At 41.1% G+C, this 24,918-nt stretch overlaps 2 protein-coding genes across 4 annotated transcripts in view; one reads left to right on the top strand and one right to left on the bottom strand.

Annotated features, from left to right (window-relative positions):
• Positions 1-18,027, top strand: part of svilc (supervillin c) — a 43,444-nt gene extending 25,417 nt beyond the window's left edge. The window contains exons 17-33 of the mRNA XM_061712599.1: positions 91-257; positions 340-438; positions 514-650; positions 1,964-2,111; positions 2,223-2,368; positions 2,492-2,667; positions 4,036-4,180; positions 4,447-4,741; positions 5,430-5,581; positions 6,601-6,703; positions 6,799-7,006; positions 7,091-7,224; positions 7,305-7,460; positions 7,935-8,078; positions 8,172-8,284; positions 17,298-17,453; positions 17,670-18,027. Coding sequence (XP_061568583.1) covers positions 91-257; positions 340-438; positions 514-650; positions 1,964-2,111; positions 2,223-2,368; positions 2,492-2,667; positions 4,036-4,180; positions 4,447-4,741; positions 5,430-5,581; positions 6,601-6,703; positions 6,799-7,006; positions 7,091-7,224; positions 7,305-7,460; positions 7,935-8,078; positions 8,172-8,284; positions 17,298-17,453; positions 17,670-17,759 — 2,569 coding nt within the window. The 3' untranslated portion in view covers positions 17,760-18,027. The remainder of the gene's footprint in view (positions 1-90; positions 258-339; positions 439-513; positions 651-1,963; positions 2,112-2,222; positions 2,369-2,491; positions 2,668-4,035; positions 4,181-4,446; positions 4,742-5,429; positions 5,582-6,600; positions 6,704-6,798; positions 7,007-7,090; positions 7,225-7,304; positions 7,461-7,934; positions 8,079-8,171; positions 8,285-17,297; positions 17,454-17,669) is intronic.
• A 1,186-nt stretch (positions 18,028-19,213) lies between these two features.
• tmem98 (transmembrane protein 98) lies at positions 19,214-24,068 on the bottom strand. Of its 3 annotated transcripts, none has more exons than XM_061711574.1 (7): positions 23,956-24,068; positions 22,099-22,320; positions 21,169-21,300; positions 21,056-21,089; positions 20,840-20,955; positions 20,689-20,748; positions 19,214-20,083 (listed from the first exon to the last, which is right to left on the bottom strand). In XM_061711574.1, exons 2-7 carry the CDS (start codon positions 22,227-22,229, stop codon positions 19,882-19,884), a joined length of 675 nt encoding a protein of 224 aa, XP_061567558.1. In that variant the 5' UTR covers positions 22,230-22,320; positions 23,956-24,068; the 3' UTR covers positions 19,214-19,881. The 3 variants fall into 3 exon arrangements, with proteins under 3 accessions (XP_061567558.1, XP_061567557.1, XP_061567559.1); XM_061711573.1 differs by lacking the exon at positions 23,956-24,068 and adding an exon at positions 22,665-22,798; XM_061711575.1 differs by lacking the exon at positions 23,956-24,068 and adding an exon at positions 22,623-22,751.
• Between the last annotated feature and the right edge of the window lie 850 nt (positions 24,069-24,918).

Here is a 24,918-nt window from a genome sequence, read left to right as displayed (position 1 = left end):
ATAGTTGCTACTTAATTAATTCATCAAATATAGTTTAAAACATCCGAACCAGTTGTGGCTGAAACTGAACTGAACTTGGATCGTGTGCAGACTGACATCGGCGGTCGCGGAGCACAGGCGAGCGGTGCGTCCGTCCCGCCGGACTCAGGGCTCCAGGAACCCCCTGAGGGCCCTGGCAGCCAGGGAGGACATCCGGCAGGACTACATGGGGGACAGAATCAACCCAGCGGCCGAGGAGAGGAGCCAGGCGGAGAAAAGTGACTCCATTCACCTTTAACTACATGTTATTGTCTTTGTCTCGGCCAGCCTTGGTTACATGTTTGTCTGTCTCCATGGCAGATCCTCATCCTGCCTCCTCAGAGGAACACACCTCCTCCTCTGATGCTGAGATCTCTTCTCACCCCCCGTTCAGCAGCCTGATGCTCATTCACATAAAAGGTCAGGAACGATTTGGCCCTCCTGTGTGGCTGCTTGTGTTGAGGTGTTTATTTTAACTCGCGTCTGTGACGACAGGTAGGCGGCATGTGCAGGTCCGCCTGGTGGAGCCCTCGGCGAGGTCACTGAACAGCGGGGACTGCTTCCTGCTGGTCACTCCGGAGCACTGCGTGGCCTGGACCGGAGAGTTCGCCAACGAGCAGGAGAGAGCCAAGGTAGCAACGTCCCTGACACTGTCATAGCTGCAGAAAGTAAAGGTGGGGATAGATTCTGAGAAAACTATCCCCAGATGCCTGGTGGTGTTTGTTTAAATAGAAGTTTAGGAAGTTATGATAATTTGTGTGGTATAAAATGTAATATCTATTGCCCTGATGAGCATTTCGTGCAGTGAATACATCTTTTTTTTTTTTTTTTTTTTTTTTTTTGTGCATTTGCGGGGTTTTAACAACCACATGTCCGTTTTCATGCTGGGATCATGGACTTTCTTTTTTTTTTTATATCTTTTTATTTCACAAAAGAAACACAATCAGATACATTCTTAATAATGGTAGGTCTTACAATTTTCTTTTGTGCACGCGTGCCTACTCCCGCCTAACCCCTAAAACTCAAATACCTACAGATACATAAAGTAAATGACAGCATTAAGCGGACAATGAAGTTCTTCCAAAATAAAAGTATACATTTCTTTGCAAAGTAAGTTATCAAAATTAATATCCTGCATTTTTTATTATCTAGTTGTAAATTATATGTGTCATTTAATAAATATAAACTACTGCTTAAATCACATTTTTTGTGCAGGACTAATTGTGTAAGGGAATTAATTGAATTCCAATAACTTTGTAGACGGTCGCATTCCCAGAACATATGCATGAATGTCCGCTGCATCTTTTTACATCTAGGACACTTTGACGAAATATCGTTTTGATATTTTATGCATTTTTATTGGAGTTAAAGGAGCTTGAGGCTCCTTTTAAGAAATGCGACTCTCTAGCGCCACCCTTCACCACGACGGCCGTTGGGGGTACTGCAGCCAACAGTGAAGCCGGCACGGGAGAACGGGGAGAACGCACATGCAGCGTCATGTGACGTCACATCCGCAGGACAGCGCGGGAAATTCGGGACCGAATTGCAGCACATTTTGCAGCACACAGCCTGTTCAAGGCAAAGGAGAAATACACTAGAGGGCTCATTCTTTTGGGTTTGGAACGCTTCATCTGACATTATTACTAGAAAACTTAAAATGTATACAGATTTTTTTCATAAATCTTGCCACAATCCGGCCTCAAGCTCCTTTTAAGTAGAATTTGTGGATGAATTTAAAATTAACTTCCTTAATTTTATTACTTGTAAATGGAAAATGTACTCTTTCTTTCACAGATATTTAGAGGGCATTTTTTTCTAAGGTTCTGCCTAATTCCTTCTCCCAAATCTTTTTTAACAACTGAAAAGAAGATCGACCTTCTCCTGATAGGACGTTCTAGACTTCACTAATCTTTCCTCTCATGGACTCCATGATTCTGATCTTCAGGCCTCCGAGCTGGCATCGTTCATCCAGAGCAGCAGGGACCTCGGCTGCCTGGCGCCCCACGTCGTCCACCTGGACGAGGGGCTGAACTGTGACAGCGATGTGGCTGCAGACTTCTGGAGTCTTCTGGGAGGAAGAATGCAGTACAGAGGTGTCAAATCTAAAAACAGACGTCATATGATTGGGATTTTGTCTGATCTGACTGCCAGTTTGTGTAAATATGGACTAAATGAGACGCTTGATTCTTTTCTTCTGCCATCAGGAGCTGGTGCACCAGAGCAGGATGAGTTCTACGAGCAGGGAGTGGTGGAGTCCAACTGCGTGTACCGGCTGGTGGAGAACAGACTGGTGCCTCACGAGCAGGCCTGGGCCTCCATCCCCAGCACCTCCTTGCTGAGCTCCAGCGAGGTCTGAGTCCTGGTTCACCTGTAGCCTGATCACTTCTGCTGGCTTGTCTGTCATCTATCGATTTGAGATGATTCAACCTCCGGGAGGAGTTTACTTGTGACACGATGCTTGTGTCTCCATCAGGCTCTGGTGTTTGATTTTGGCAGCGAGGTGTATCTCTGGCACGGACGGGATATTCCCCCCCGGAGCAGGAACGTCGCCCTCCAGCTGACACGCCAAGTGTGGAGCGGGGCGTACGACTACAGCAACTGTCGGGTCAACCCGCTGGATCCCACTCAGAGTAACCCCGCCATTCAGCTGTACGTCCACCCTGCTGGAAACAAAAGAAGTGCAAACATTAAAAGCCCCGCTTGTCTTTGAGACGCTCGCTAGCACCCATCGATCAGTCAAACTTTATTTGTAAAACAGACAGTGTTGGGAATAATGGCGTTAAAAATAGTAACGCTGTTATTTTTTCCCAGTAACGGGTAATAATCTAACTAATTACTATTTCAAACGTGACTCACCAGACCTGACTCACTCAAAATGAGTCAGGTCGGATAACAGTAATTAGATATCGCGCCACATTTCACTGTCAGTAATGGTAACAACGGTGTAACGTTTGAAATAGTAATTAGATTACCCTTTACTGGGAAAAAATATCGGTGTTAGTAACGCTGCTATTTTTAATGCCGTTATTCCCAACACATAACAGGTAAAAAGGCTTCAAACCACCAGCTCGCATCCAGAGAGGCATCACATATACAGGACTGTCTCAGAAAATTAGAATATTGTGATGAAGTCCTTTTATTTTCTGTAATGCAAAAATGTCATACATTCTGAATTCATTACAAATCAACTAAAATATTGCAAGCCTTTTATAATTTTAATATTGCTGATCATGCTTACAGCTTAAGAAAACTCAAATATCTCAAAAAATTTGAATATTCTGGGAATCTTAATCTTAAACTGTAAGCCATAATCAGCAATATTAAAATAATAAAAGGCTTGCAATATTTCAGTTGATTTGTAATGAATCCAGAATGTATGACATTTTTGTTTTTTTAATTGCAATACAGAAAATAAAGAACTTTATCACAATATTCAAATTTTCTGAGACAGTCCTGTACATGCATTTTCATGCACACACGCAAAATGAAATGGAGCAAAAACACTCCTTATTCATGAGGAAACACTGGAGATTAGAAAGTAAAGTAGTTCAGGGTATTAAAAGGAGAGATAGGAGATTTGTCTGTGATAAAATACACTTTTTCTAACAGATTGATTTTATTTATTTAGGATAGGGACAGCGCATATTAATAAAAATTTAAATAAGTACATGCATAAATGTAAATATGCCAGATATAGCCAACAGGCTAATTTTCATCTGCAGTCCCTTGTCAGGTTGATGGCAACAGAATAAAACAAGAAGTCACAATTACAAATGCACAATACATATGACATAGCAGAGTATTCCACCTGACCTAGAACTTACTCTACACAGTAACACACCCATATATATAGATATGATTGATGCAAATCTTAAAAGTGAGACCTGCCACAGGCAGCGCTGCGTTAGAAACAAGCATCATGGGAACACGCTGATGCAGGCTCCATTTCCAGCTTGACATCCAGTGTGTGTGATGTTTTCTTAAACTGCTTCTGCTCTGGCGTGACTTTGTCGTCAGGAGGGGAGAGGGCCGTCCCGGCTGGGCTCTGCTCGCCATCGTCGCCGAGGGCAACGAGACGGCTCTGTTCAGGGAGAAGCTGGAAGGCTGGACGGGCGGGACTGCAGGAGCAGAGGAGGACGCGTCCGCGAGGGACGAGACGCAGGTTAATCACACAGTTCACTGGTTCCGGCGATACACTGCACATAACGATCACATGGCTGAACCCTTCAGCTCTGAATACCTTCAGAGCCGCTCTGGCCTTGAATAGTAAATGCATTTCTCTCTTGAACATGATGAGAAAGCTTCAGGGATAAAATCCGTCTTAAAAAGCAGGAAACTTTACAGACATTTCTTCAAACTAAAGCTTCTCAGGGCTGCTGAAATAAAACACCTGAGGATGATGACGGTTCTTTCTGAATCCGCCCCCAGCCTGAATCTCCTCCATCTGACCTCCCGAGTCCCTGTGATGCCAAAGCTCTGGTCTCCGCCGGGTCGGTGGAAGGAGACGGACCTGTCCGCACCGTGCTGGACGGGCTGGACATCCAGAGGGGTCGCGGTATCATCACGCTGGAGGACGGTCATCAGATGGAGCTGAAAACCGTTGCCGTGGACACCTGGCACGTCCAGGAGTTTGACGACAGTGAAACACCAGTGGACAGCACCGGGCAGCTTCACGAGGGAGATTCCTACGTCATCCGCTGGAGCTACAGCATCACCCGTGTTGGTCAGGGAGCACATGTAACACTTAAAATCTAGAAACTACTAACTTTCTAAGCTGGATAATAGCATCTCTTGGAAACCTTTGACTTATATTGAATCAATGAATGAATTAATCTTTTATTTCGGCTTGTACACACTTTTTTACAAAACAAGATGAAAAGGTAAAATAAACATTTCTTTTGCAGAAAAGGTCTAGGCTGAAGCTGTAGCTTATAGTGCCTACGCTTTTTATCTTATGATCAGCTTAAATATGAGACATTAGCATTACTCCATGGAAACAAACAATACATAAAGAAGACAAAAATAAGCAAGACAAAATATAAAATTGCAATGTTTTTGCTAATATACTTTATAATTATAGTGTTTTATATTTATTTACAGTATTTTCTTTAAACATTTCCTTAAACTTGAAGATAGAACTGCACATTTTTAAGTCGTTATCACAACTATTCCAAATTTCTCTAGCCTTAACTGACGTACATCTCTTTTTAATATTAGTTCTTGCTGTCGTCGTCTCAAACATGAGTTTCCCCCTCAGGTCATAGCGGGTTTCTTTTATTTGGAACAGGTCCTGAATGTAGTTTGGAAGCAGTTTCTGCTGGGCTTTAAAAGCAAATAGAACCGGTTTCTGCTCAGCTATATCATGGAATTTGATGGTTGATGGTTCACTTTTTCTGTTTTTATTTGTAAAGATAATCAAAGCAGCCTAAATGAGTGCGAGAGGGTTCCTGGATCACAGCAAAGGACCGCCTTCTTCTTGTGGCGAGGTCGATACTCCGGAGTGAGCGGACGGGACACGGCAGCTTTCCTGTCCATAGGGATGAGCAACCATGAGGACTCTCAGGTACGACGTACCAGGGATCAATGCAACGTGAAGTAAACCAAGCAGAGTAGACACTGACACATAGTAGATAGAGTAGACACTGACGGTTATAAAAGTTTACTTTTGAGCCTTTCTCGGGAGATTTTACCAGCAGTTGTTAGCAGAGGCGCCGCCACGGGGCAGGCAACCCAGGCAATTGCCTAGGAATTGCCCCGAGCTTAAGGGGGCCCTGAGGGACGGCTGACGACAAAATAACGGAACTACTCTTACGCTGCAACCACAATGCATCAGAAATGCCCTGCACAGGGCCCTTTCCAAGTTGTCACTGGCTAGTGGATAGTAGGGGGCCCGACAGACGGCTGATATCGCTCCATACCAGCGACACAACTTGAAAACCCCATAGACACTGCAAGGACAGTCAAGAATCTCCCTATTGGGGCCCCCTTAATAGCCAGCATCGACGTGCGGCAATAGTGATTCACAATTTGAAAAAAATTAACCGAACAAACAGTACATGGAAAAAAAAAAGAGAAGAGGAGGAAAAGAATAAAAGTGACAGTGGTAAGAGGGAATGTGTAAGCTATGTGTGTTACATTATAAGAAAGTAGTGCTGCAAGCCAGCCTGCCACTACTGTATATCCCAAACTCCCAGTCATCCATCAAACAAGTTTACTGCACATTAAAGTCTGTAAAGTGAATTCAGCCATTTTCTTCTAAACACATTCATAGCCACATAATACTTGTATGTTCGTAGGTATGTAAAGTTTGCATGAAGAAAGTTATGTTATTTATAATTTATCTGAATTGTTTAATAAAAGATTGTGTTACTGATCTGTGTTCCTGGACTTCATTCATCATGATTCTGGGGGGCCCCATGGTCTCTCTTGCCTAGGGCCCCCGGGAAGTCTGGAAAAACCCCTGGTTGTTAGGAGATATTAAGCTGCAAAATGACTTGAGAAAACGAACACAAGTTAAGCAGTTTTAGCACAATAAATAGTGCAGATAGAGGCCTCGTAAAAATGAAAAGTTTGTTTCCGTAGGTGGTCGTACCTCAAGGAGAGGAGCCCCCCTGTTTCCTACAGCTTTTCCAGGGCGGCCTGGTGATTCACAAGGGGAAAAGGGAGGAAGCCTCCACCAATGCGGGTGCAGTAAAATCAGTTTTAGCCTCGGCTTGCACATATACAGTTTCCCTATTTCATCCTATTTAAATAGATTTTGTATTTATATTTTTCTGGCAGCGGGCTGGCGCCTGTTCTGCGTGCGGGGGGAGCTCCCAGAGGAGGGTTTGCTGCTGGAGGGGGACTGCTGCTGTGCAGGTCTGAGGTCCAGGGGCTGTGTAGTCCTGCTAAACAGCCAGCAGGCGGTGCTGTATCTCTGGACCGGCTGTAAAGCCCAAAGCAGCTCCAAAGCAGTCAGCAAGCAGGCAGTGGAGAAAATCACTCAAATGTAAGGCACACACATGTCTTATCTTCTCATAGATGGTGAGTTTGCAGGTTTCTGATTATGCATTTTTATGCATGTGTGTGTCAGGTGTCCACCAGAGCTGGGTTTCAGCAAAAACACCCCTGTGAAAGTGCATGTAGTGGAGGAAGGATCAGAACCTGCAGACTTCTGGACAGCGCTGGGACAGATGGACAGGAAGGCGTATGACAGCATGCTGCAAGGTGCAACATGACAGACACTTCCTCACTTCCTCCGTGTTACTGAAATGATAATTAAAGGCAAAGTCTCTCTTCTCCGACAGATCCAGGAAAGTACAACTTCACTCCTCGCCTCTTCCACCTGAGTTCCTCCTCGGGACGGTTTCAGAGCGAGGAGCTCCGCAGTCCGACGCGGCTGGCGGGACTCGTGATGGCGATGCCCTTCCTCCAGGAGACGCTCTACTCTGTGCCACAACCAGGTGAAAACTGGGAAAATTATTCTTCTTTTTCACGTCTATTCAACTCAAGTTTCTTCAACTCACTCTGTTTGGTGGTCTTATTTAAAAATAAAATAAAGATCTGTGTCTGCACTCCAGCTTATATATTTGTTATATAAAATGTTGACTTGTGAAAATGAAAGAAACTCCCAAAAGATTTTTAATTGAACCAGTTAACTGCTTTAATTTAAGCAGTTTTTATATGTATGTTCACTGCAAATGTTCTGCCTTATTTTCCAAATGCAGGAACCTCTAGCTAATAAACTAATTCTTCGTTAGAGGTGCAACTGCTCATGTTAAAAAGTGCTGTCAGGGCTTCATCATTGAGCAAAGCTTGGTCTGTTGGTTCTCTGTTCTTTTAATTCTCGTCGCCGAGTCTCAAAACATCCTCCAGGGGCGTCCAAATGAACCAGAATGTAATTCCACTGAACTGGTGGCGCTCCCCTTTGTCATCAGCCTTGTTCCTGCTGGACAACCGGCTGGAGGTTTACCTGTGGCAGAGAGGTCAGCCCGAGCAGACGGAGAGCTCCGCTGCAGCCTGGAACCTCTGGCACGACGAGAGAAAGTCTGCAATGCAGACGGCGCTGCAATACTGCAAAGGTCAGCAGGTCATGTTTGTGACCCCAAAAAAGTGAAGGCATCGCAGCAGTTTGTTAAGTTTCACAATGTTCTGTCTTTTTCTCTGTACCTCAGAGTTGAACCCGAGAAGGCCTCCGCAGGCCTACCTCATCTTTGAGGGGTCAGAACCTCTCACCTTCACCAACATCTTCCCCCGCTGGGAGCGGAGCCTCGGACCTCACACACAGGTACCAACACATGCAGCTACACATCAGTGTTCGCATCGAGAAAGGAGGTTACACGTTCACAGACTGACATCATTTGACAAGATGTTCTGAACTCGTGGTTTTTTATTTTTAATCACTGTTGTATTAAAACCAGAGGTGGACAGAGTACTCGACCCCAGTACTTGAGTAAGAGTACAAATACTACTGGTCAGAATTTACTCCGTTACAAGTAAAAGTAGCTCAGTCAAAATATTACTCGAGTAAGAGTAGAAAAGTACTTGCTTTTAAAGTAACTTTTTTTTTCTTCAAAGGTCTTTTTATTGTTTTTTTTCAATTTTCACAAAATAATTACATACAAGAGATTTGAATTAACATAGTAAATAGGATAAACACCTATAACCCTCACATGTCTTGCTCCAACGGAGCCCCATCCCTACAACTAAATTATTGTACCATTCAGAGATGAAAATAAAGACAATAAAATTAAAAATAGACAAAAACATACAATTAAAAAAAAAAAAAAATTAAAAAAATTAAAAAAAAATAAATAAATAAATAAATAAAATAAATAAAAATAAACATTACAGATAACGAGTAAGTAAATACAATATAAGGGTCAGTGTCACACCCCTGCAATCTCAGTGGCGTCCATTTTTCCTATATAGGTTAAGAAAGGTTGCCAGATATCATAGAATGTCTGGACACACCCTCTTGTGGAGTAACGAATTCTCTCCAGTGCCAAATGACGTGCAAGATCGTTAACCCATAATTTAAAAGTTGGGGGGAGTTTGTCCTTCCATTTTAACAAAATAAGTCGTCTGGCCAAAAGAGAAGCAAACGCTATCATATTTTTTGCTCGGCGACTAAGGTGTACATCTTGTGGAGCTACTCCGAATAATGCAATGGTAGCGGAAGGTCCTATGGGTACCTCTAGAACGTCTGAGAATGTTTTAAATATTAATTGCCAGAAATTATTCAGTTTAGAACAAAACCAAAACATATGTGCAAGGGTGGCTGGTGTTTGTCCACAACGATCACACATAGGATTGATATTGGGCACAAATTTGACTAATTTTGATTTGGACCAGTGGAGACGATATAAAACCTTAAACTGGATGACCGTATGTCGAAGGCAAATTGAAGAGGAATGAATTCTATCCAGAGCTTTCAACCAAATTTCATCAGAAAACTGCATCCCCAAATCTTCCTCCCACTGATTCCTTATTGATGTTAAAGGTTCCAAATTGTGCGTGTTTAACAAATTATAGATTATCCCAATATTCCTTTTCGATAGTGGACTAAGTTTCAAAATTGAATCTAAAAGAGAACTGGGTGGTTGTGACGGGAAATGATTGAGTAATGTCGATATAAAACTACGGAGCTGCAGAAATCTAAATGGAAAATGTGATCTGGGGATATTAAATTTTAGTGTCAGTTGTTCAAAGGACATGAATGTATTGTTGATGAATAGATCCTTTATTGTGGTGACCCCACTTCTAGCCCAAATGTCAAATGCTTCATCTGTAATCGATGGTTTAAACATGTGATTTCTCACTATGGGGGCATAGATCGAGAAGTCATTGAGTCCAAAGGCTCGTCTGAACTGTTTCCAAATCTTAAATGAATGCTTCACAATAGGATTTGAAGTATACATTGATATAGGTTCAGAGAGGGGGAGTCTTGAGCAGAGTAAGGCATGTAAAGAAGTGGGACCACAGGATGCGTTTTCGAGTTGTAGCCATTTGGGGCCAGTGCCATGAGATAAAATCTCCTTCCAATATAACAAAATCCTTATGTTAGCGGCCCAATAATATAATTGAAAATTAGGAAGAGAGAGTCCACCATGCTGACGGTGTCTCTGTAACATGCTTTTGCGAATTCGAGGGTTTTTCTTGTTCCAGATAAATCCAGATACCAATTTATCTATGGACAGAAAGAATGATTTTGATAAGAATACCGGAATACATTGGAATAAATACAGGTATTTGGGCAGCACGTTCATTTTTATTGTATTGATTCTTCCCCCTAGTGATAAGGGTAGTAAATTCCAACGTTCTATATCTTGTTTTAGGCGATGAAACAATGGAGGGAAATTGGCCCCAAAGAGGTCTTTGATATTATGTGTGACCCAGATCCCTAGATGTTTAAATTTATATGTACTTATTTTAAGGGGAAATGTGTCAAGTGGAATCAGTTTGGCTGCAGCATTCACCGGCATGATCTCACTTTTTTGTAGGTTGACTTTATAACCTGATATTTTCCCAAAGTCTTCCAGAAAACGTAGTGTTGCTGGTAGGCTGACTAACGGGTCCGAAAGGTATAAAAGCATGTCGTCAGCATAAAGGGATACTTTATGCTCAGAACCATTTCTCTGTATTCCTTTAATGCCAACTGCACCACGCAGCGCAATCGCCAGTGGCTCTACTGCGAGAGCAAATAGAAGAGGCGACAGAGGGCAACCCTGTCTAGTGCCGCGACGCAGTGGGAAGTAGGAGGAGAGATTATTATTTGTTCGGACAGCTGCCAGCGGGGAAGAGTAAAGCACCCTTATCCAGGAAACAAATCTTGATCCAAAACCGAATTGTTTGAGGGTGTAAAAAAGATAATCCCACTCCACCCGATCAAATGCTTTCTCCGCATCAAGAGATATTAGTATTTCCGGAATATCAAGTGGAGTGGGATCATAAAGAATATTGTACAGGCGCCGTATATTAAAAAAAGAATGCCGACCTTTAATAAAACCCGTTTGATCGTCACATATAATTGAGGGCAGGACAGCTTCTAAACGACAGGCTAGCATCTTAGAAAGAATTTTACTGTCCACATTCAAGAGCGAAATAGGTCGGTATGAACCGCATTCCTGGGGATTTTTATCCTTTTTAGGGATAAGTGATATGACTGCTTGTCGCATGGTTGGAGGGAGGGAGCCAGTAGTGAATGATTCTTCAAATACGGAGAGCAAAACAGGGGCAAGTTGGTTCGAGAACTTCTTAAAAAATTCACTCGGGAACCCATCAGGTCCCGGACACTTACCACTTTGCATGGAATTAATAGCTCTTTTGAGGTCCTCTACAGAAAATTGTTCTTCAACGCTAGCTGCTGTTTCCTTCTTAATTGTGGGGACATCTATTTTCCCAAAGAAAGAATCAAATAATGACTCATTTCCAAGAGATTCTGTGGTGTACAGCTTTTCATAAAATTTGTGAAAGCATGTATTGATCTCTGAGTGATCTATGTGCTTAGCGCCCAACTCATCACATATCTCAGCTATATTTCGATCTGCTGTTTTTTGATGGAGCTGATGAGCAAGTATTTTCCCAGTCTTTTCGCCGAATTCGTATGTCCTACTCTGTGTTTTATTAATAAGATTTTCAGTGCGTCTCGTGGACAGAAGGTTAAACTCTGTTTGAAGGATTAGTCGTTGTTTGAGTAAATCATCAGTTGGAGCGAGAGCAAGTGTTGCATCCAGATTAAGAATATCATTTGTTAATTGTTCAAGTTTTGCGTTGTTACGTTTCCTAAACTGTGCACTGTACGATATAATCTGTCCCCTAAGGTACGCCTTCATTGATTCCCACACTACCGAAGGAGACATTCCTGGGGTTTGATTTTGCTCGAGAAAGAAACTTATTTCAGTCGAGATAAAATTGACGAAACTTTTATCGGAGAGCAACAATGAGTTGAGACGCCAAGGACGATAGTTGGTATGAGAGGTTGGTATACCCAGAGTCAACAATAGAGGGGCGTGATCAGAAATAACTATCGCCTGGTACTCACATTTACTAATTAAAGGAAGAAGCCTCTTGTCTAAAAAAAAATAATCAATTCGTGAGTATGTCCCATGAACAGGCGAGAAGAAGGAGTAACTTTTAGACGTAGGATTCTGAAAGCGCCATGCATCAGATAGCCCATTTGTGTTGAGAAATGTTTTAATTAGAACAGCTGACTTGGATGCGCTCACAGTTCTGGCTGAACTACGGTCCAAGGTGGGTGATAATACACAATTCATATCCCCCCCCAGAATAAGATGGTGTGTGTCCATGTTTGGGAGCTGTGCAAAAGTTTTTGTGAAGAACGAGCTGTCATCCCAATGCGGCGCATAAATATTAGCCAGAATAACTGGCATGTTGTATAGTCTGCCCGTCACAAATATGTAACGACCCGAACAATCCGCCTCAACCTTTGACATAACAAAGGGGATGTTCTTGTTGATAAGAATTGCTGCCCCCCTGGATTTAGAATGGAAGTTAGAATGATACGCTTGGCCTATCCACCCTCCCCTAATTCGAAAGTGATCAAAAGTACGCAGGTGTGTTTCCTGCAGGTAGGCTATTCCTACATTGAGTTTTTCCAGATGAGATAGTACTTTTTTACGTTTAACAGGGTGATTTAGAGATTTAACATTCCAGCTTATAAAGGTCACATTGCAACTGGTTGATCTGTTTGGAAACTGTAAGTTAGCCATGGTCTTGTTTAAAAGGGGGGAAAATTGATCTCATATTCTGTTTTAGTGGACTTGAGTTTTCTCGAACACTGAAAGGACCCGACAACAACAACAATAAGGAAAAAGAGGAAAAAAAAGAAAAAAAGGAAAAGAAAATACAATAAGTCTGGTACAACAAATTCCCAACCCCTGTCACCTAATAGAACGAGGTGACTCCTAAACCCCCCGCAATAGTATCCACACATTCAAGTGCTTGCTGGGTTCACTAGCCCTAACAAACCGGGCCCTGCTGAATATAACATAACTTAAGGCGCATTAAACAGGTTGGAATATCAGAATATTTTGCCCAACAAAAAAAAAAAAAAAAAAAAGTACTATTCTATGTATATATATATATATAAAAAAAAAAACATTAGTATTTAAGCTCAGTCTTGTTCACCGGTCTCCATATTGGAATGAGTCCAGCAGCAGCACCTCCATAACAGTACCAGTTTATTTCACACTAGTCTATGGATAGGCATGTCAAACCACAGATTAGCCATTTATCAACAACTTAACATTGAGGCCAGATCAACAAAAAGGGGGAGAGGGGAGAAAAAAAAAAAAAAAAAAAAAAAAAAAAAAAAAGGATTAGCCCAGTGACATTATTATTAAATTGCTTATAATAAAATATGATGAAATAAAAATAAATGCATAAAATAATTTTTTTTAAAAAGGGATTAGCTTATTATTATATTGCTTATGATAAAATATAATAAATAAAAATAAATAAATGCAAAAAAAAAAAAAAAAAAAAAAAAGAAAAAACACATACTGAGCAGCCAAAGCTGCATGGTTCAGTAATCCTAAGCGTTGTTATAAAACAAAAGTGAAAAACGTATTTGGCATTCATATAAAAAATAAAAATAAAAAATAAAAATAAATAAATAAAAAATAAATTAAAAAAAAAAAAAAAAAAAAAAAAAGATGGAGGAAGAAAAAATAAAAATAAAAAATTCCATCTCCCCTATTTCAGTAAAGGTGATGTACTTAAACAATTATAAACACAAAAGGTAAATAAGTATAAAAAAATAAATAATATCAAATAGCCAGTGGCTTAATATGTTAATATATGTCCACATGCATCTTATTGCCTTATACAGACACAGGTATCAACAAGTCAGAGAGGTTGATGTCACAGTGCAGCAGTGCTGGCTATTTACTCACCAAACGACAGTCTCAGCATGCCTGAAAATAAAACATTACTTCAGTCACGGTCAGTCCTTCGGTTTTTCTTGCAGGATTTTGCTTTTCACATAAACCATGGCATCCTCTGGGCTTTGAAACTGTCTCTCAGTGCCGTTATGCGTGATGCGAAGTCGCGCTGGGTAGCTGAGACCGTATCGGATGTCAGCTCGTCCGCGGAGCAGCCGCTTCACTTCACTGAAAGCGGACCTGGCCTGCGCAACGCTCGGTGGGAAGTCCGGGAATATGGAGATGGCGGTCCCTTTGAACTGAAGCGGACCGGACTCCCTGGCACGCCGAAGCACCTCAACACAGTCCTGATAATAGTGCATTTTTGCCACAATAACACGAGGATTACCACCCGGTCTCCTCGCCTGAAGCCCCCTGTGTGATCTGTCGATCATTAAATCCTTGTCCAGGTTCAGGACTTCCTTCAGGAGTTTGGAGACCGCTGCTGGAGTGCTGGAGCCGGGGGTCTCCGGGACATTCAGTATGCGGATGTTGCAGCGCCTCATCCTCCCCTCCATGTCCAAGCATTTATCCCGCAAATTGGTTACCTCCGTTTCAAGTTTGCCCATCTTTGTCTGCAGTGAAGTCACGTCATCTGAGCAAGATGATAATCCCCGCTCCATATCCGATATGGTTGTCTTCATTGTCTCCACCTCAGAGCGGATTGTAGCAGTGTTATTAGCGACCTCCGCCTTCACAGCGTGTAGCTCGGATTTAATAGCTTCGAATTCCTCAGCCAGCACACTCCTCAATTCCGACCTGAACAGCCCAGCGATGTCGTCTTTAATCGCGGCGAGGATTTCGGCTTTCAGGTCCGTCTCCTCCATCTGCTCACCTGGCTGAGGGAGGCCGCTACTGCTCCCTGCAGGCGAAGCACCCGAGGCTGCGGCTTTAGGCCCCGCAGCGCTGACTCGTCCAGTGTATTTGTATTTTCGCAAGTTGTTGGCCATTGGAGCAGTAATACCAAAAACTGAGCCGGCAAAAAGTTTAAGTAAACCACTTAGAACTATATTTCGTTGTTTTTTGTAAGCATACAGCGCCTTAAAAATACTTTTTAAACGGATTTCAGCAGAGCTCGTCGAACACACAACTTATCCCATTGCTGGCTCACTAGCGCCCCCCCTTTTAAAGTAACTTTAAGTAAAAGTAAGAGTAAATTTCTTATTTTCCACATCAGTAAATTACTATATTTTTTCTAAATTAATTTAAGGATCTTTTAACTCTTGTTTCTGAGAATTAACTAAACCAGCTGCACTGATGTGCTGCTTTTAGAACCACAATGTTATATAAAACCTGCAGAAACACCAAAAACAAATCAAATGAATGGGATCATAAGAGGACAGCAGATGATAGTTTATTAACAATCATGAACTGAAACCAAATGAACCTGCACCATCCAACTAAGTCTGGATCCCCCGCAAAGACCACTGCTTTACAAAAAACTACATCTCTGCTTTCAATAACTCAATGTTGTAGACATTGTTGCGGCTATGTTTTGACAAACGCAGGCTACTTTGGCGGTATTGTTTTGAGGAGGCTTGACGTATTTCCGCTTTACGTACATCCCAGTGGAGAGCGTGCACTGTGATAGGTCTCCTCCTTTGACAAAAACAGCTTGTGTCCAATAGGATTTTAGGGAAGAAGAAAAAAGAGCAGACCTGAAAGTAACGAGTACTTTTCAGCCTTCCTAGAAATCTACTCGAGTAAAAGTAAAATATTTGTCTTGGAAATGTATTCAAGTAAGAGTAATAAGTACCAAAGAAATCTAATACTCAAGTAAAGTACAAATCCTCTGGATATGTACTTAAGTACAGTACTCAAGTAAATTTACTCTGTTACTGTCCACCACTGATTAAAACCAACCATTTTTCTTCACAAATTGATTAGATCGGTTCAGTTCAACTTTATTGTACCCATCAGTACATACATACAACATGAGCATAAACCATAATCACAACATAAAAGGCTAAAACCGTATCTATTTATTTAGGAGGGTTATAGCAGTAGTAGGTATAAAACTATGTTTAAAATGTTTGGTTTTGCATTGTGGTACTTTATATCTGACTGAAGTAGTTGGAAGTGGTCGTGTAGTGGATGAGAGGTATATTTTAAAATAGATCCAGACAACCTTTGTATCTGTCTGGAAAACAGCATGTCCGGATTCATCTGCTTCTCTCTCGTCATCTTACTGGACAACTTCACTATCTGGTTCAGACTAGTCTCATCTTTGAGAGACAGATTTCCAAACCAACACAATGCAAAAAGATAAAACCGATTCAATAAAAGCTTGATTTAAAAAGGGTCAACGGTGTTTTGTTGATATGAAAAGATGTTTTCTCAGGCAAAAAAAGACGTTGATTAACTTTTGTAAACAGCCTCACAATTTGCCTCAAATGTCAGTTTACTGTCAATAACTGTACCAAAATGTTTGTACGTATTCACATTCCATTATCCCACCTTTTTATAGTTGTCAGTTCTTGTATTGTTTTTTTTCTTAAATCAATCCGCATGTCTTTAGTTTTAGAGATGTTCATCTGCAGGAAAGATTCATCCCACCACTGGACAAAGTCACGTATGATTTGACCGTGACAGGTTTCATTGTGCTTCAGCAAACTGACAAAAACAGAGTCATCTGTGTATTTTAAAATAAATCTATCCTCCCTTCTGCTGCAACACATATTTGTGTAAAGGATGAACAACAGAGGTGACATATATTTGATATTTTTTGACATTTTGCTGGCAGATATCTGCAACATGCAGCAGTCTCCACATTGGTGTTAAATGGAAGAGATTTGAAACCACCAACAGGCTTCTGAGTCCTGTTGTTGACCAGATTAATCAAGGATGTAAGGCCATGTGTCGAGAAAACCGGACGCTCCATAAAGTCATACTTGGTTTTACAGGTGTTATTCTATGTAGGTGTATTTGTGGGACATTAGTAAGGAAACAGTAAAAGATTGATGATTGATTCTAAAAAAAAATATAAAGCAATCTTGGATATGAACTTTTTCCAGAACACACAGGATCTCAGATAAGATTGAAAGTTTATATTTAAACATTAAGAACTGGTGCATACTGCTAAAAAACTTAAAATAGACCATAGAACAGGAGAGCATCTTTGAAAACACTTGATAATGAGAGGACACTCAGGTGCATCATTGTTAGGGTGATTTAAAAGATGCTGATAGTCGGCAATTGCTACTGACGGTTGAGTAAGCACAAGAAAAATACTGTTAATTTGGATATGTGATGGTTTTCAGCTTAATAAGTAAAATACGATCACCTAACTATTTGTCAGTGCAGCCTGTACTGAAAGCCAAAGACGCCTCTTTCATTCATGTGCTTTGTGTTTTTCAGGGAGAACCCGGGCGAGTGATGCTGACCGTGGTGCAGGACGCCCTGGCCCAGCTCATGAAGACCCAGTACCCTCTGGAGGAGCTGCTGAGGAGCCCTTTACCCGAGGGAGTGGACCCCCAGCACCTGGAGGTTTACCTGTCTGACCAGGACTTCCAGGTAAACTGACAGAGCAGCAGCAGCAGCAGTGCAGGGATGTGTTTCCCCCAGCAGGCTGCAGTGTTCACCAGAATTTACAGATTACAATACCATTTCCATGGATATAATCTTAAAAGGATGTTTAGTCACAACTTTGATATAAAAATGTATATTCTCCTTATTAAATGATTTCTATATGATTCCTTTCATAAATACACTCGAACAACTCTGTTTCAGACTATCTTAGAAATGAAGAGAGACGAATATGCCTCCCTCCCGAGCTGGAAGCAAACCGATCTGAAGAAAAGCAAAGGGCTGTTTTGTTAAACATCCAGATCAAACGGAGGCTGACTGAAGCTCCGGCAGCAGCGACTTCCTCCTTCGGTGAGAGAGTACGATCCTACAGGGATGTTAGCGCCACGTTGTCGCACAAAGGACTATCCACAATGTAATAAAAGAGAGGCGGGGCTGGGTCACATTTATTTATGTCAAATTTAGTATGAGTGAGTGAACTTTTTATTGGACACGGTTTTCTCTGTGGCAACCATATGTTTGAAAGCGAAGAAAAAAACTATTAAATAAAAATTAAAAAAGACATTTTCCTATGAGGCATAATTGTATCTGTACAAGTCAGTGGAAATGTGGACATACAGGACTGACACAGGTCATAAAGTACTGGCTAAGAATGATAAAACAAGAGTGCTTACCAAAATAAAAGATCAACACTAATAAACAATGTTATCAGACAACAAGGCCATCCACTTTCTAAACATTTCCTGGTTGGCTGATATCTTTCAGTGTCAACCTGGGGTCAGAGTTGGGCTTCAGGTTTCATGACCAAACTAAAACTGCCTTCTTTACTTCACGATTGTCACCACTGTGTGTTTCACATTTACATGTCATTCAATGGACACGTGTTCATTTGTGTGTCAGGCGTGTGAACACACAGCTTTGTGCCGTGTGTTCTGTGGCTGAAGCCGGAGCGTGCAGTGTCTGTTGATAACGCCTTATTAGGGCTCTCTGGGGATTTACTATTAGCTATGCATGAATGAACAGGTAGACATGCTCCAACAACATCCCCCGGCCCAAAACAACAAGCTAATTCTGCTTCCCCTCAATCAACACGCTGCTCAGAATACCCCCACAACACAAGAATACATTAACATACTCAGAATAATGTGTCAAAGCCTAATGAGACACAAATAAATCAGTTTTGTAACATTTGTACCACCAGGCTATATGCTGTGAATGTCTTTCCTTATTTGTGAAAATATAAGACAGAAAACTAGCCTGACAGATCAGACCCACATAGAAAGTTTTACCTGGAAAGCAAATTCAAATTTATAAGTCTAGATTTCTCAAACTACAAGAAAACAGCTGCTAAATGGATACATTTGATACAAAATTATAGACATTTCTTTCATTTCTGTTGTTCATATATTTCCATCTGTGTTTGTAATACTGACTTTTGGGAATTTTACAGAGGATGCAGCAGCTATATCGCATGAAAAGGCTTAAATTAGCATGATAGCGTTATGGCAAGTTTTGGCAAGTTGGCAAGCTGGGAATGTAGTCATGAGGCAAGCAAATTTCAAATTTAACCTGATAAATCAATTTATTACCAAAGTAAAAAAAAAAGGGGAAGAAAATAAAACTTGTGTGTGTGTATGTATATATATATATATATATATATATATATATATATATATATATATATATATATATATATATATATATATATATATATATATATATATATATATATATATATATATATATATGTGTGTGTGTGTAGGGTACTGAACATGGTCTCTCAACAATTTCTACCACTTTCAGACTATCTGAGTTGTCATCTGTCAACCTGCAGAAGTCACACTGACCCCACATACTGTTAGAACCGAAGTCACGCTAATCTTACATGAATCCACTGAGTAGAAGCTCCTTCTGGTTCACTGACTAGTGGCTGTTACTTCTCCTCAGAGTAGATTAGGTGACTAAGCCTCCATGTGACTGGGTAGCGCTGGTTAAACTGGATTTAGGTCCACTGCTGGGCAATGGCACACATCAGGAAACCCGTAGGAAGACTTTTTTCCTCACAGAAAATATCTGCTGTAACACTTCAAACAGAGAATAAAACTGATTACCTTGCACTTGCAAATATTGTGAGTGCAAAGTAATTCCCCGTACCTCTTGGTGCAAGTATGACTTCATGTCTTGTTTTTTTAATGTGAGATGTGAACAGCAGGGATTATATCAAGCTCCTGCATCTGTCAGAACAGCCTGTTCACTGCTCAGAAATGTTCTTATTCTGAGCAGGATGATAGGTTTTGGAAAAAAAAAAAAAAAAATCACCTTTCAACAGAAAACAAGCCTTTTTTATATCCATCTGGTACAGAATTTGAGCACAGCTGAGTCATAAATCTTCCCTGCAGCTGCTGTTTGTTTGCTTTTAGATGGCCTGCTCCCTCTGAGCGTCGGCTCCGGGTAAGTTGCGTTCTGGTTCGGAGGCCAAAGCAGCCTCACGTAAAACCACCATGTGATCCTCGGCTGCGTGGAGCGACTTGTCGATCCAGTCCATGCTGCCGGACATGTGGCAGGCGTTGCGGGTGACCAGCACCAGGTGGCTGACGGAAAGCAGCAGAGCGGTGGCCCTGACAAGGAAGAAGAAATGCATTCAACTGCTGTATAAATTAACAAAAGTAAAGAAAAAAAATGACAATGCAATGCTCTATGCTTGCGTTGGCATCTTTAGGCAACATGCTTTATGCTCATATTGCAGATATTTGGTTGTCGGTCATATAAGGAAGAATATACAGGACTGTCTCAGAAAATTAGAATATTGTGATTTTCTGTAAAAGTCATACATTCTGGATTCATTACAAATCAACTGAAATTTTTTGCAAGCCTTTTATTATTTTAATATTGCTGATCATGGCTTACAGCTTAAGATATCCTATCTCAAAAAATTAGAATATTCTGGGAATCTTAATCTTAAACTGTAAACCATAATCAGCAATATTAAAATAATAAAAGGCTTGCAATATTTCAGTTGATTTGTAATGAATCCAGAATGTGACATTTTTGTGTTTTTTAATTGCATTACAGAAAATAAAGAACTTTATCACAATATTCTAATTTTCTGAGACAGTCCTGTAAGTACTTATATCTCCAAAATGTTAGCTAAATGAAGTCCCCTCAGAATCAATCCTTGGAACTCCAAGCCTTTTCAACGGCTGTGAAACTCAGATGCGATTACCTGGCATCCAGGAGGATTGGATCCAGAGGAGGGTACATGGACCGGACCACGTCGTCCACCCTGTGAAGTGGACAGGGAGGCAGCCGGTCAGCTTGTGCCAAATGTGTGATGATATGAAAGCTGTGTTGAGTTGGAATGTTTGCTTCGTTACCTCGGGCTGATGCGCTTGGCCACTGTGATAATGTCATTTAAGCTGGCTGGTGCTTTGACTTTTGCTCCTGAACCCATCGTCATGGCAACCAACTTTTCCGTCAGAGTGTGGCAGATCTGCATGTTGAAGTGATTTTATTAGTATGAGCTCATCAGGTGGATAAGATGTGAAAGATGCATTAAAAAAGGTTAGAAGAGAGAAAGTAAGTAGCGTCACCTTGAGGATGGAGATGCAGTGAGAGACCAAACCGCTATAGGAGACAAAAGTTACAGTTAACAACAAAACAAAACAGGAAGTTGTCATTACAGAATGCCAGAAAACAGACATACGAAGCGTCCTCTATCCAGTCCTCGTCCTCCAGGATGGCCTCGATGTGAGGGTTGGTGATGACCACGTCATCCAGCTCCAGCTCCGATGGCTCACTCTGCGTCTCCATGGCACCGATCAGATCCACTGTGGGTCTGTGCAGCGGCAGAGGAAGAAGAGGACGGTTGACTGAATACAGACTCTAAAACTAGACTGGATATCTGAAAGGCTGGCAAGAGGAGAAGCTATTTTGCAGACAAGGAGACTATTAGTGCACGTCTCTGCCTCAGTATATCTCCACATAACGGCTGGAGCTCATGTGGGTCAAAAATTGCACAAAAAAAAGAAAAAAATCAATTTAGGACAGAGCAATTTTATCAAAAACCTTAATGTAAATAGATATATTCCTTAATCTTTGGTTACTTTTTGTTTAATTCTTGTTAATATACATTGATAAAAAATAATTCAAGTTAAATTGAACTTACTCTTGACTTACTGCCACAGCATTAAATCTAACACCAGCTATATGCATCCATAGTTTGAAAAATGTAGTGGAAACTCCAAAGCAAGATAAAATGAGGAGTTATATCATGTTTAAAGCCAACAAGGGAGAATATTGTAAATGGTTTTACTCAGGAGTGTCTTAAAAGGCCAAATGGGTGTACATAGTCCACTCATACATTTAATTAATGTGATAGTGACACCAGTTTTATCCTTTTATAGGCTTGGAGAGGGGGAGTGCTTGTTCCAGGTGCTGTTAGCTCTTTATCTCATATCCTAATTTGCACAACCTTGAATCATTTCCTCACATTTGTTGTCCCTCCCAGCAGAGATTTGAGTAAATATGGGGAGGAGAGAGGATCAAGTATAACATTCAGATGTCCCACAACAGATGCATCTTATAAAACTCCACATAGAAACTGGATTAAAAGGTCTCATGCCGATTCACTAACTTGGAGTCGAAGTGGTGCAGCAGGTCGTGAGGGTGGCAGTAGCGGTGTCTGCACACCACCACCAGGGCAAAGAACGAGGCCAGGAAAATAGTCGCCAGCACCCCAATGGCCACGATCACCACCGTCTCCATGGCAACTCTGAGTCCCCCGCAGGGCGGACAGGAAACGGGTCCGGTCAGGATCAGATGACGGTCCGAGCTCAGGTCAAAGATGGCCGCTCATCTGTTGGAGAGAGCACACTTTCAGTCTCATTGACTGCAACACAACATGAGGGAAAGTTGTTTTTGTTGTAGTAAAAGTCCCCTTTGAACCCGTGGAGAGGGTTTAGCTGTTTCTGAATAAAGCACACCCACATTGAGCATATGAAGCCGAATAATGCTTACGCTTTGTTTTTCAGGATTAGCATAATAATAAGCGTTCTTATGCTGCTCGGAGGAAATAACTACATTTGGAGTCATTCTTTCAGCTGGTCATTAAAAACAACTGCTTCAAACACGGCGTGGTTAAATCCTGTTCACACTCACTTTGAGTAGCAGCTTTTACAGAATACCAAAACATGTTCTGACCTCTTCTTCCCATCTGTTTCCAGACTCGGCAGACGTGTTTTCAGATGATCTACAGTCAGTTTTCAGTGACATTTAGCTCGGCTGTCATGGTGTGTAGTATACCTGCCCTCTGCCCAGCCGTCCAGTCACTCATTAACCCTCCCTGCCACTCCCCATCTGTGTGAAAACCGTCTGGAAGGAAGCTGTCACCGCATAGGCACCTCTCCAGAGAGTAGGCTACAGTTCATCTAACATAACCCTTACAAAACACTTACAACACAGCAATGCAGTTTAAGACGCTGTTACAAGCACAGTTGTACCACATGCTGGCTAAACTTCCAATATAACAACGTGCTAAACCTGCATTTTTTCCTGGATGATTATGTGTGTTTCAGCCATGGAATGTTGTAATTCTTTAATCTGATTAAATCTGAGTTACACTCGCCACATCACACAGGGCTTTCTCCTCCCGAGAGCTTTTCCATCTCATTTTTCCTCCTCAGGCCCGTAGTGTCTGAAAATCTGGGAAGCTGGCTGCTAAAAGGGGAAACACATTGGGGTGTTTTAGCTGACAGAAAAGTCTCCATGTCAGTCAGCGTCATCACTGAAGCACCATGGATTTAGACTTAGTTGAGAGGGGAATTTAACCCTTTTCTAACTACATCTTGTTAAACTTCAATACACGTAAAGACATCATTTGCATGAAAATCAAGGCTGAAAACGTATCACCTACTGTATAACATTACCATAAAAACTTTTGATACTAAATATGTTCCTAAAAATACATCATAATTATGAGTGCAGAACTCTTTCGATGCTGCAGTGTTTCATCAGGCAAATAAGATTATTTTCATTGATACATTATAAGCAGCATCCTACTGAAATCGTAATTTTGCTGGTTTTTAGTGGTTTAATCAGGCATGTTTGGTATTTAAAAGCAGCCAATCAGTACTGCAAAACTTATCACTGCAGGGGCCCTTGTATGGAGCTGCTCCTCAATGCACTCAGCAAGAACGAATAAGAGAGAAAAGAGGAATTTTGGACCTTTCAGCTGGTGTAAGCGGTATAAGATTAAAACTAAAAGGAAAGAGTATTCCTCAAAGAGATGTGAATTAAATATAAGACCACAAACGAGGCCACTTTTCCACCAAATTCACATGAAACTTCCTGCACACCAGAACAATGAAAACACACATACCCATGACTATTTATCTAATAAAAACTAATAACTATAACTTTTAAGAAGTTACTTCTAAATCCCACTTTTGCTGTGAAGAAGAAGAAAAAAAAAACTTTTTCCCAGGGGACTCACCTAAACATTTTGTAGTTTTTGCGACTCCTGTGAGGAGACTGCAGAGTTTTCTCTCCTCCAGCGGGAGCGCGGAGACGGCGGAGACATCCGCAGACCTGAGGCGTGAACGCGCACCGAGGCAGCTCAATAACGACCACCTACGAGCAGGGCGCGCACCCGAGGCTCGCACCCGCGGTTATTATAACCATAGACAGCTCGCCCGCTGCTGCGATACGTGAACGCCGCCGCCATATTGGATGTGGCAAGACTGCACTGTAAACTAATAGCCTACAAGTAAATTGACTTATTTTCATAAAGCGCCTTTCTACAAAGAAATGTACGTTTTACGTCTCATTTATTCATTCACACACGCATTAATATACTTGAGAAACAGTTAGGCACCAAATATAATATATTTAATTTTCTCAGATGGCAAAAATAAGAACTTTATTGATACCACATAGGAGTAATTCATGTTATATCATCAGAGAACAAGGTAGTGCCGAAAAACATTTATTTTATTGTCTGAAAAATGGTTCAAATGTTATTTTATTGTCTGAAAAATGGTTCAAATGTAATTTCGTTGTCTGAAAAATGGTTCAAATGTTATTTTATTGTCTGAAAAATGGTTCAAATATGTTATTTTGTTACTTGAAAATTTTAAAATTTGTTTTGTTGATGAGAAAATATGATTCTCTTTATTTCCTATTTTTGTGAGGGGGGATATATATTGTTTTTCGTCACTACCTTGTTCTCTATAGCTGATATAACATGAATTACTCCTATGTGGGATCAATAAACTTCTTATTTTTGCCATCTGAGAAAATGTAATATATTATATTTGGTGCCTAACTGTTTCCCAAGTATATTAGTGAGTGTGTGAATGAATAAATGAGACGTAAAACCTAAATTTCTTTGTAGAAAGGCGCTTTATGAAAATAAGTCAATTTACTTGTATTAGTTTACAGCGCAGTCTTGCCACAT

This window comes from Cololabis saira, chromosome 21 (assembly GCF_033807715.1).
Source record: "Cololabis saira isolate AMF1-May2022 chromosome 21, fColSai1.1, whole genome shotgun sequence".
Taxonomy (NCBI): domain Eukaryota; kingdom Metazoa; phylum Chordata; class Actinopteri; order Beloniformes; family Belonidae; genus Cololabis; species Cololabis saira.
Note: the sequence above shows the minus strand (reverse complement) of the source record. Positions and strands in the feature narration are given on the sequence as shown.

Coding starts and splice junctions, on each gene's coding strand:
- tmem98 (XM_061711574.1), bottom strand. CDS start 22,229: ATGGAGACGGTGGTGATCGTGGCCATTGGGGTGCTGGCGACTATTTTC. Junction 20,956..21,055: donor ACTGCATCTCCATCCTCAAG/GTGACGCTACTT, acceptor TTCAACATGCAG/ATCTGCCACACTCTGACGGA. Junction 20,749..20,839: donor GCCAAGCGCATCAGCCCGAG/GTAACGAAGCAA, acceptor TCCACTTCACAG/GGTGGACGACGTGGTCCGGT.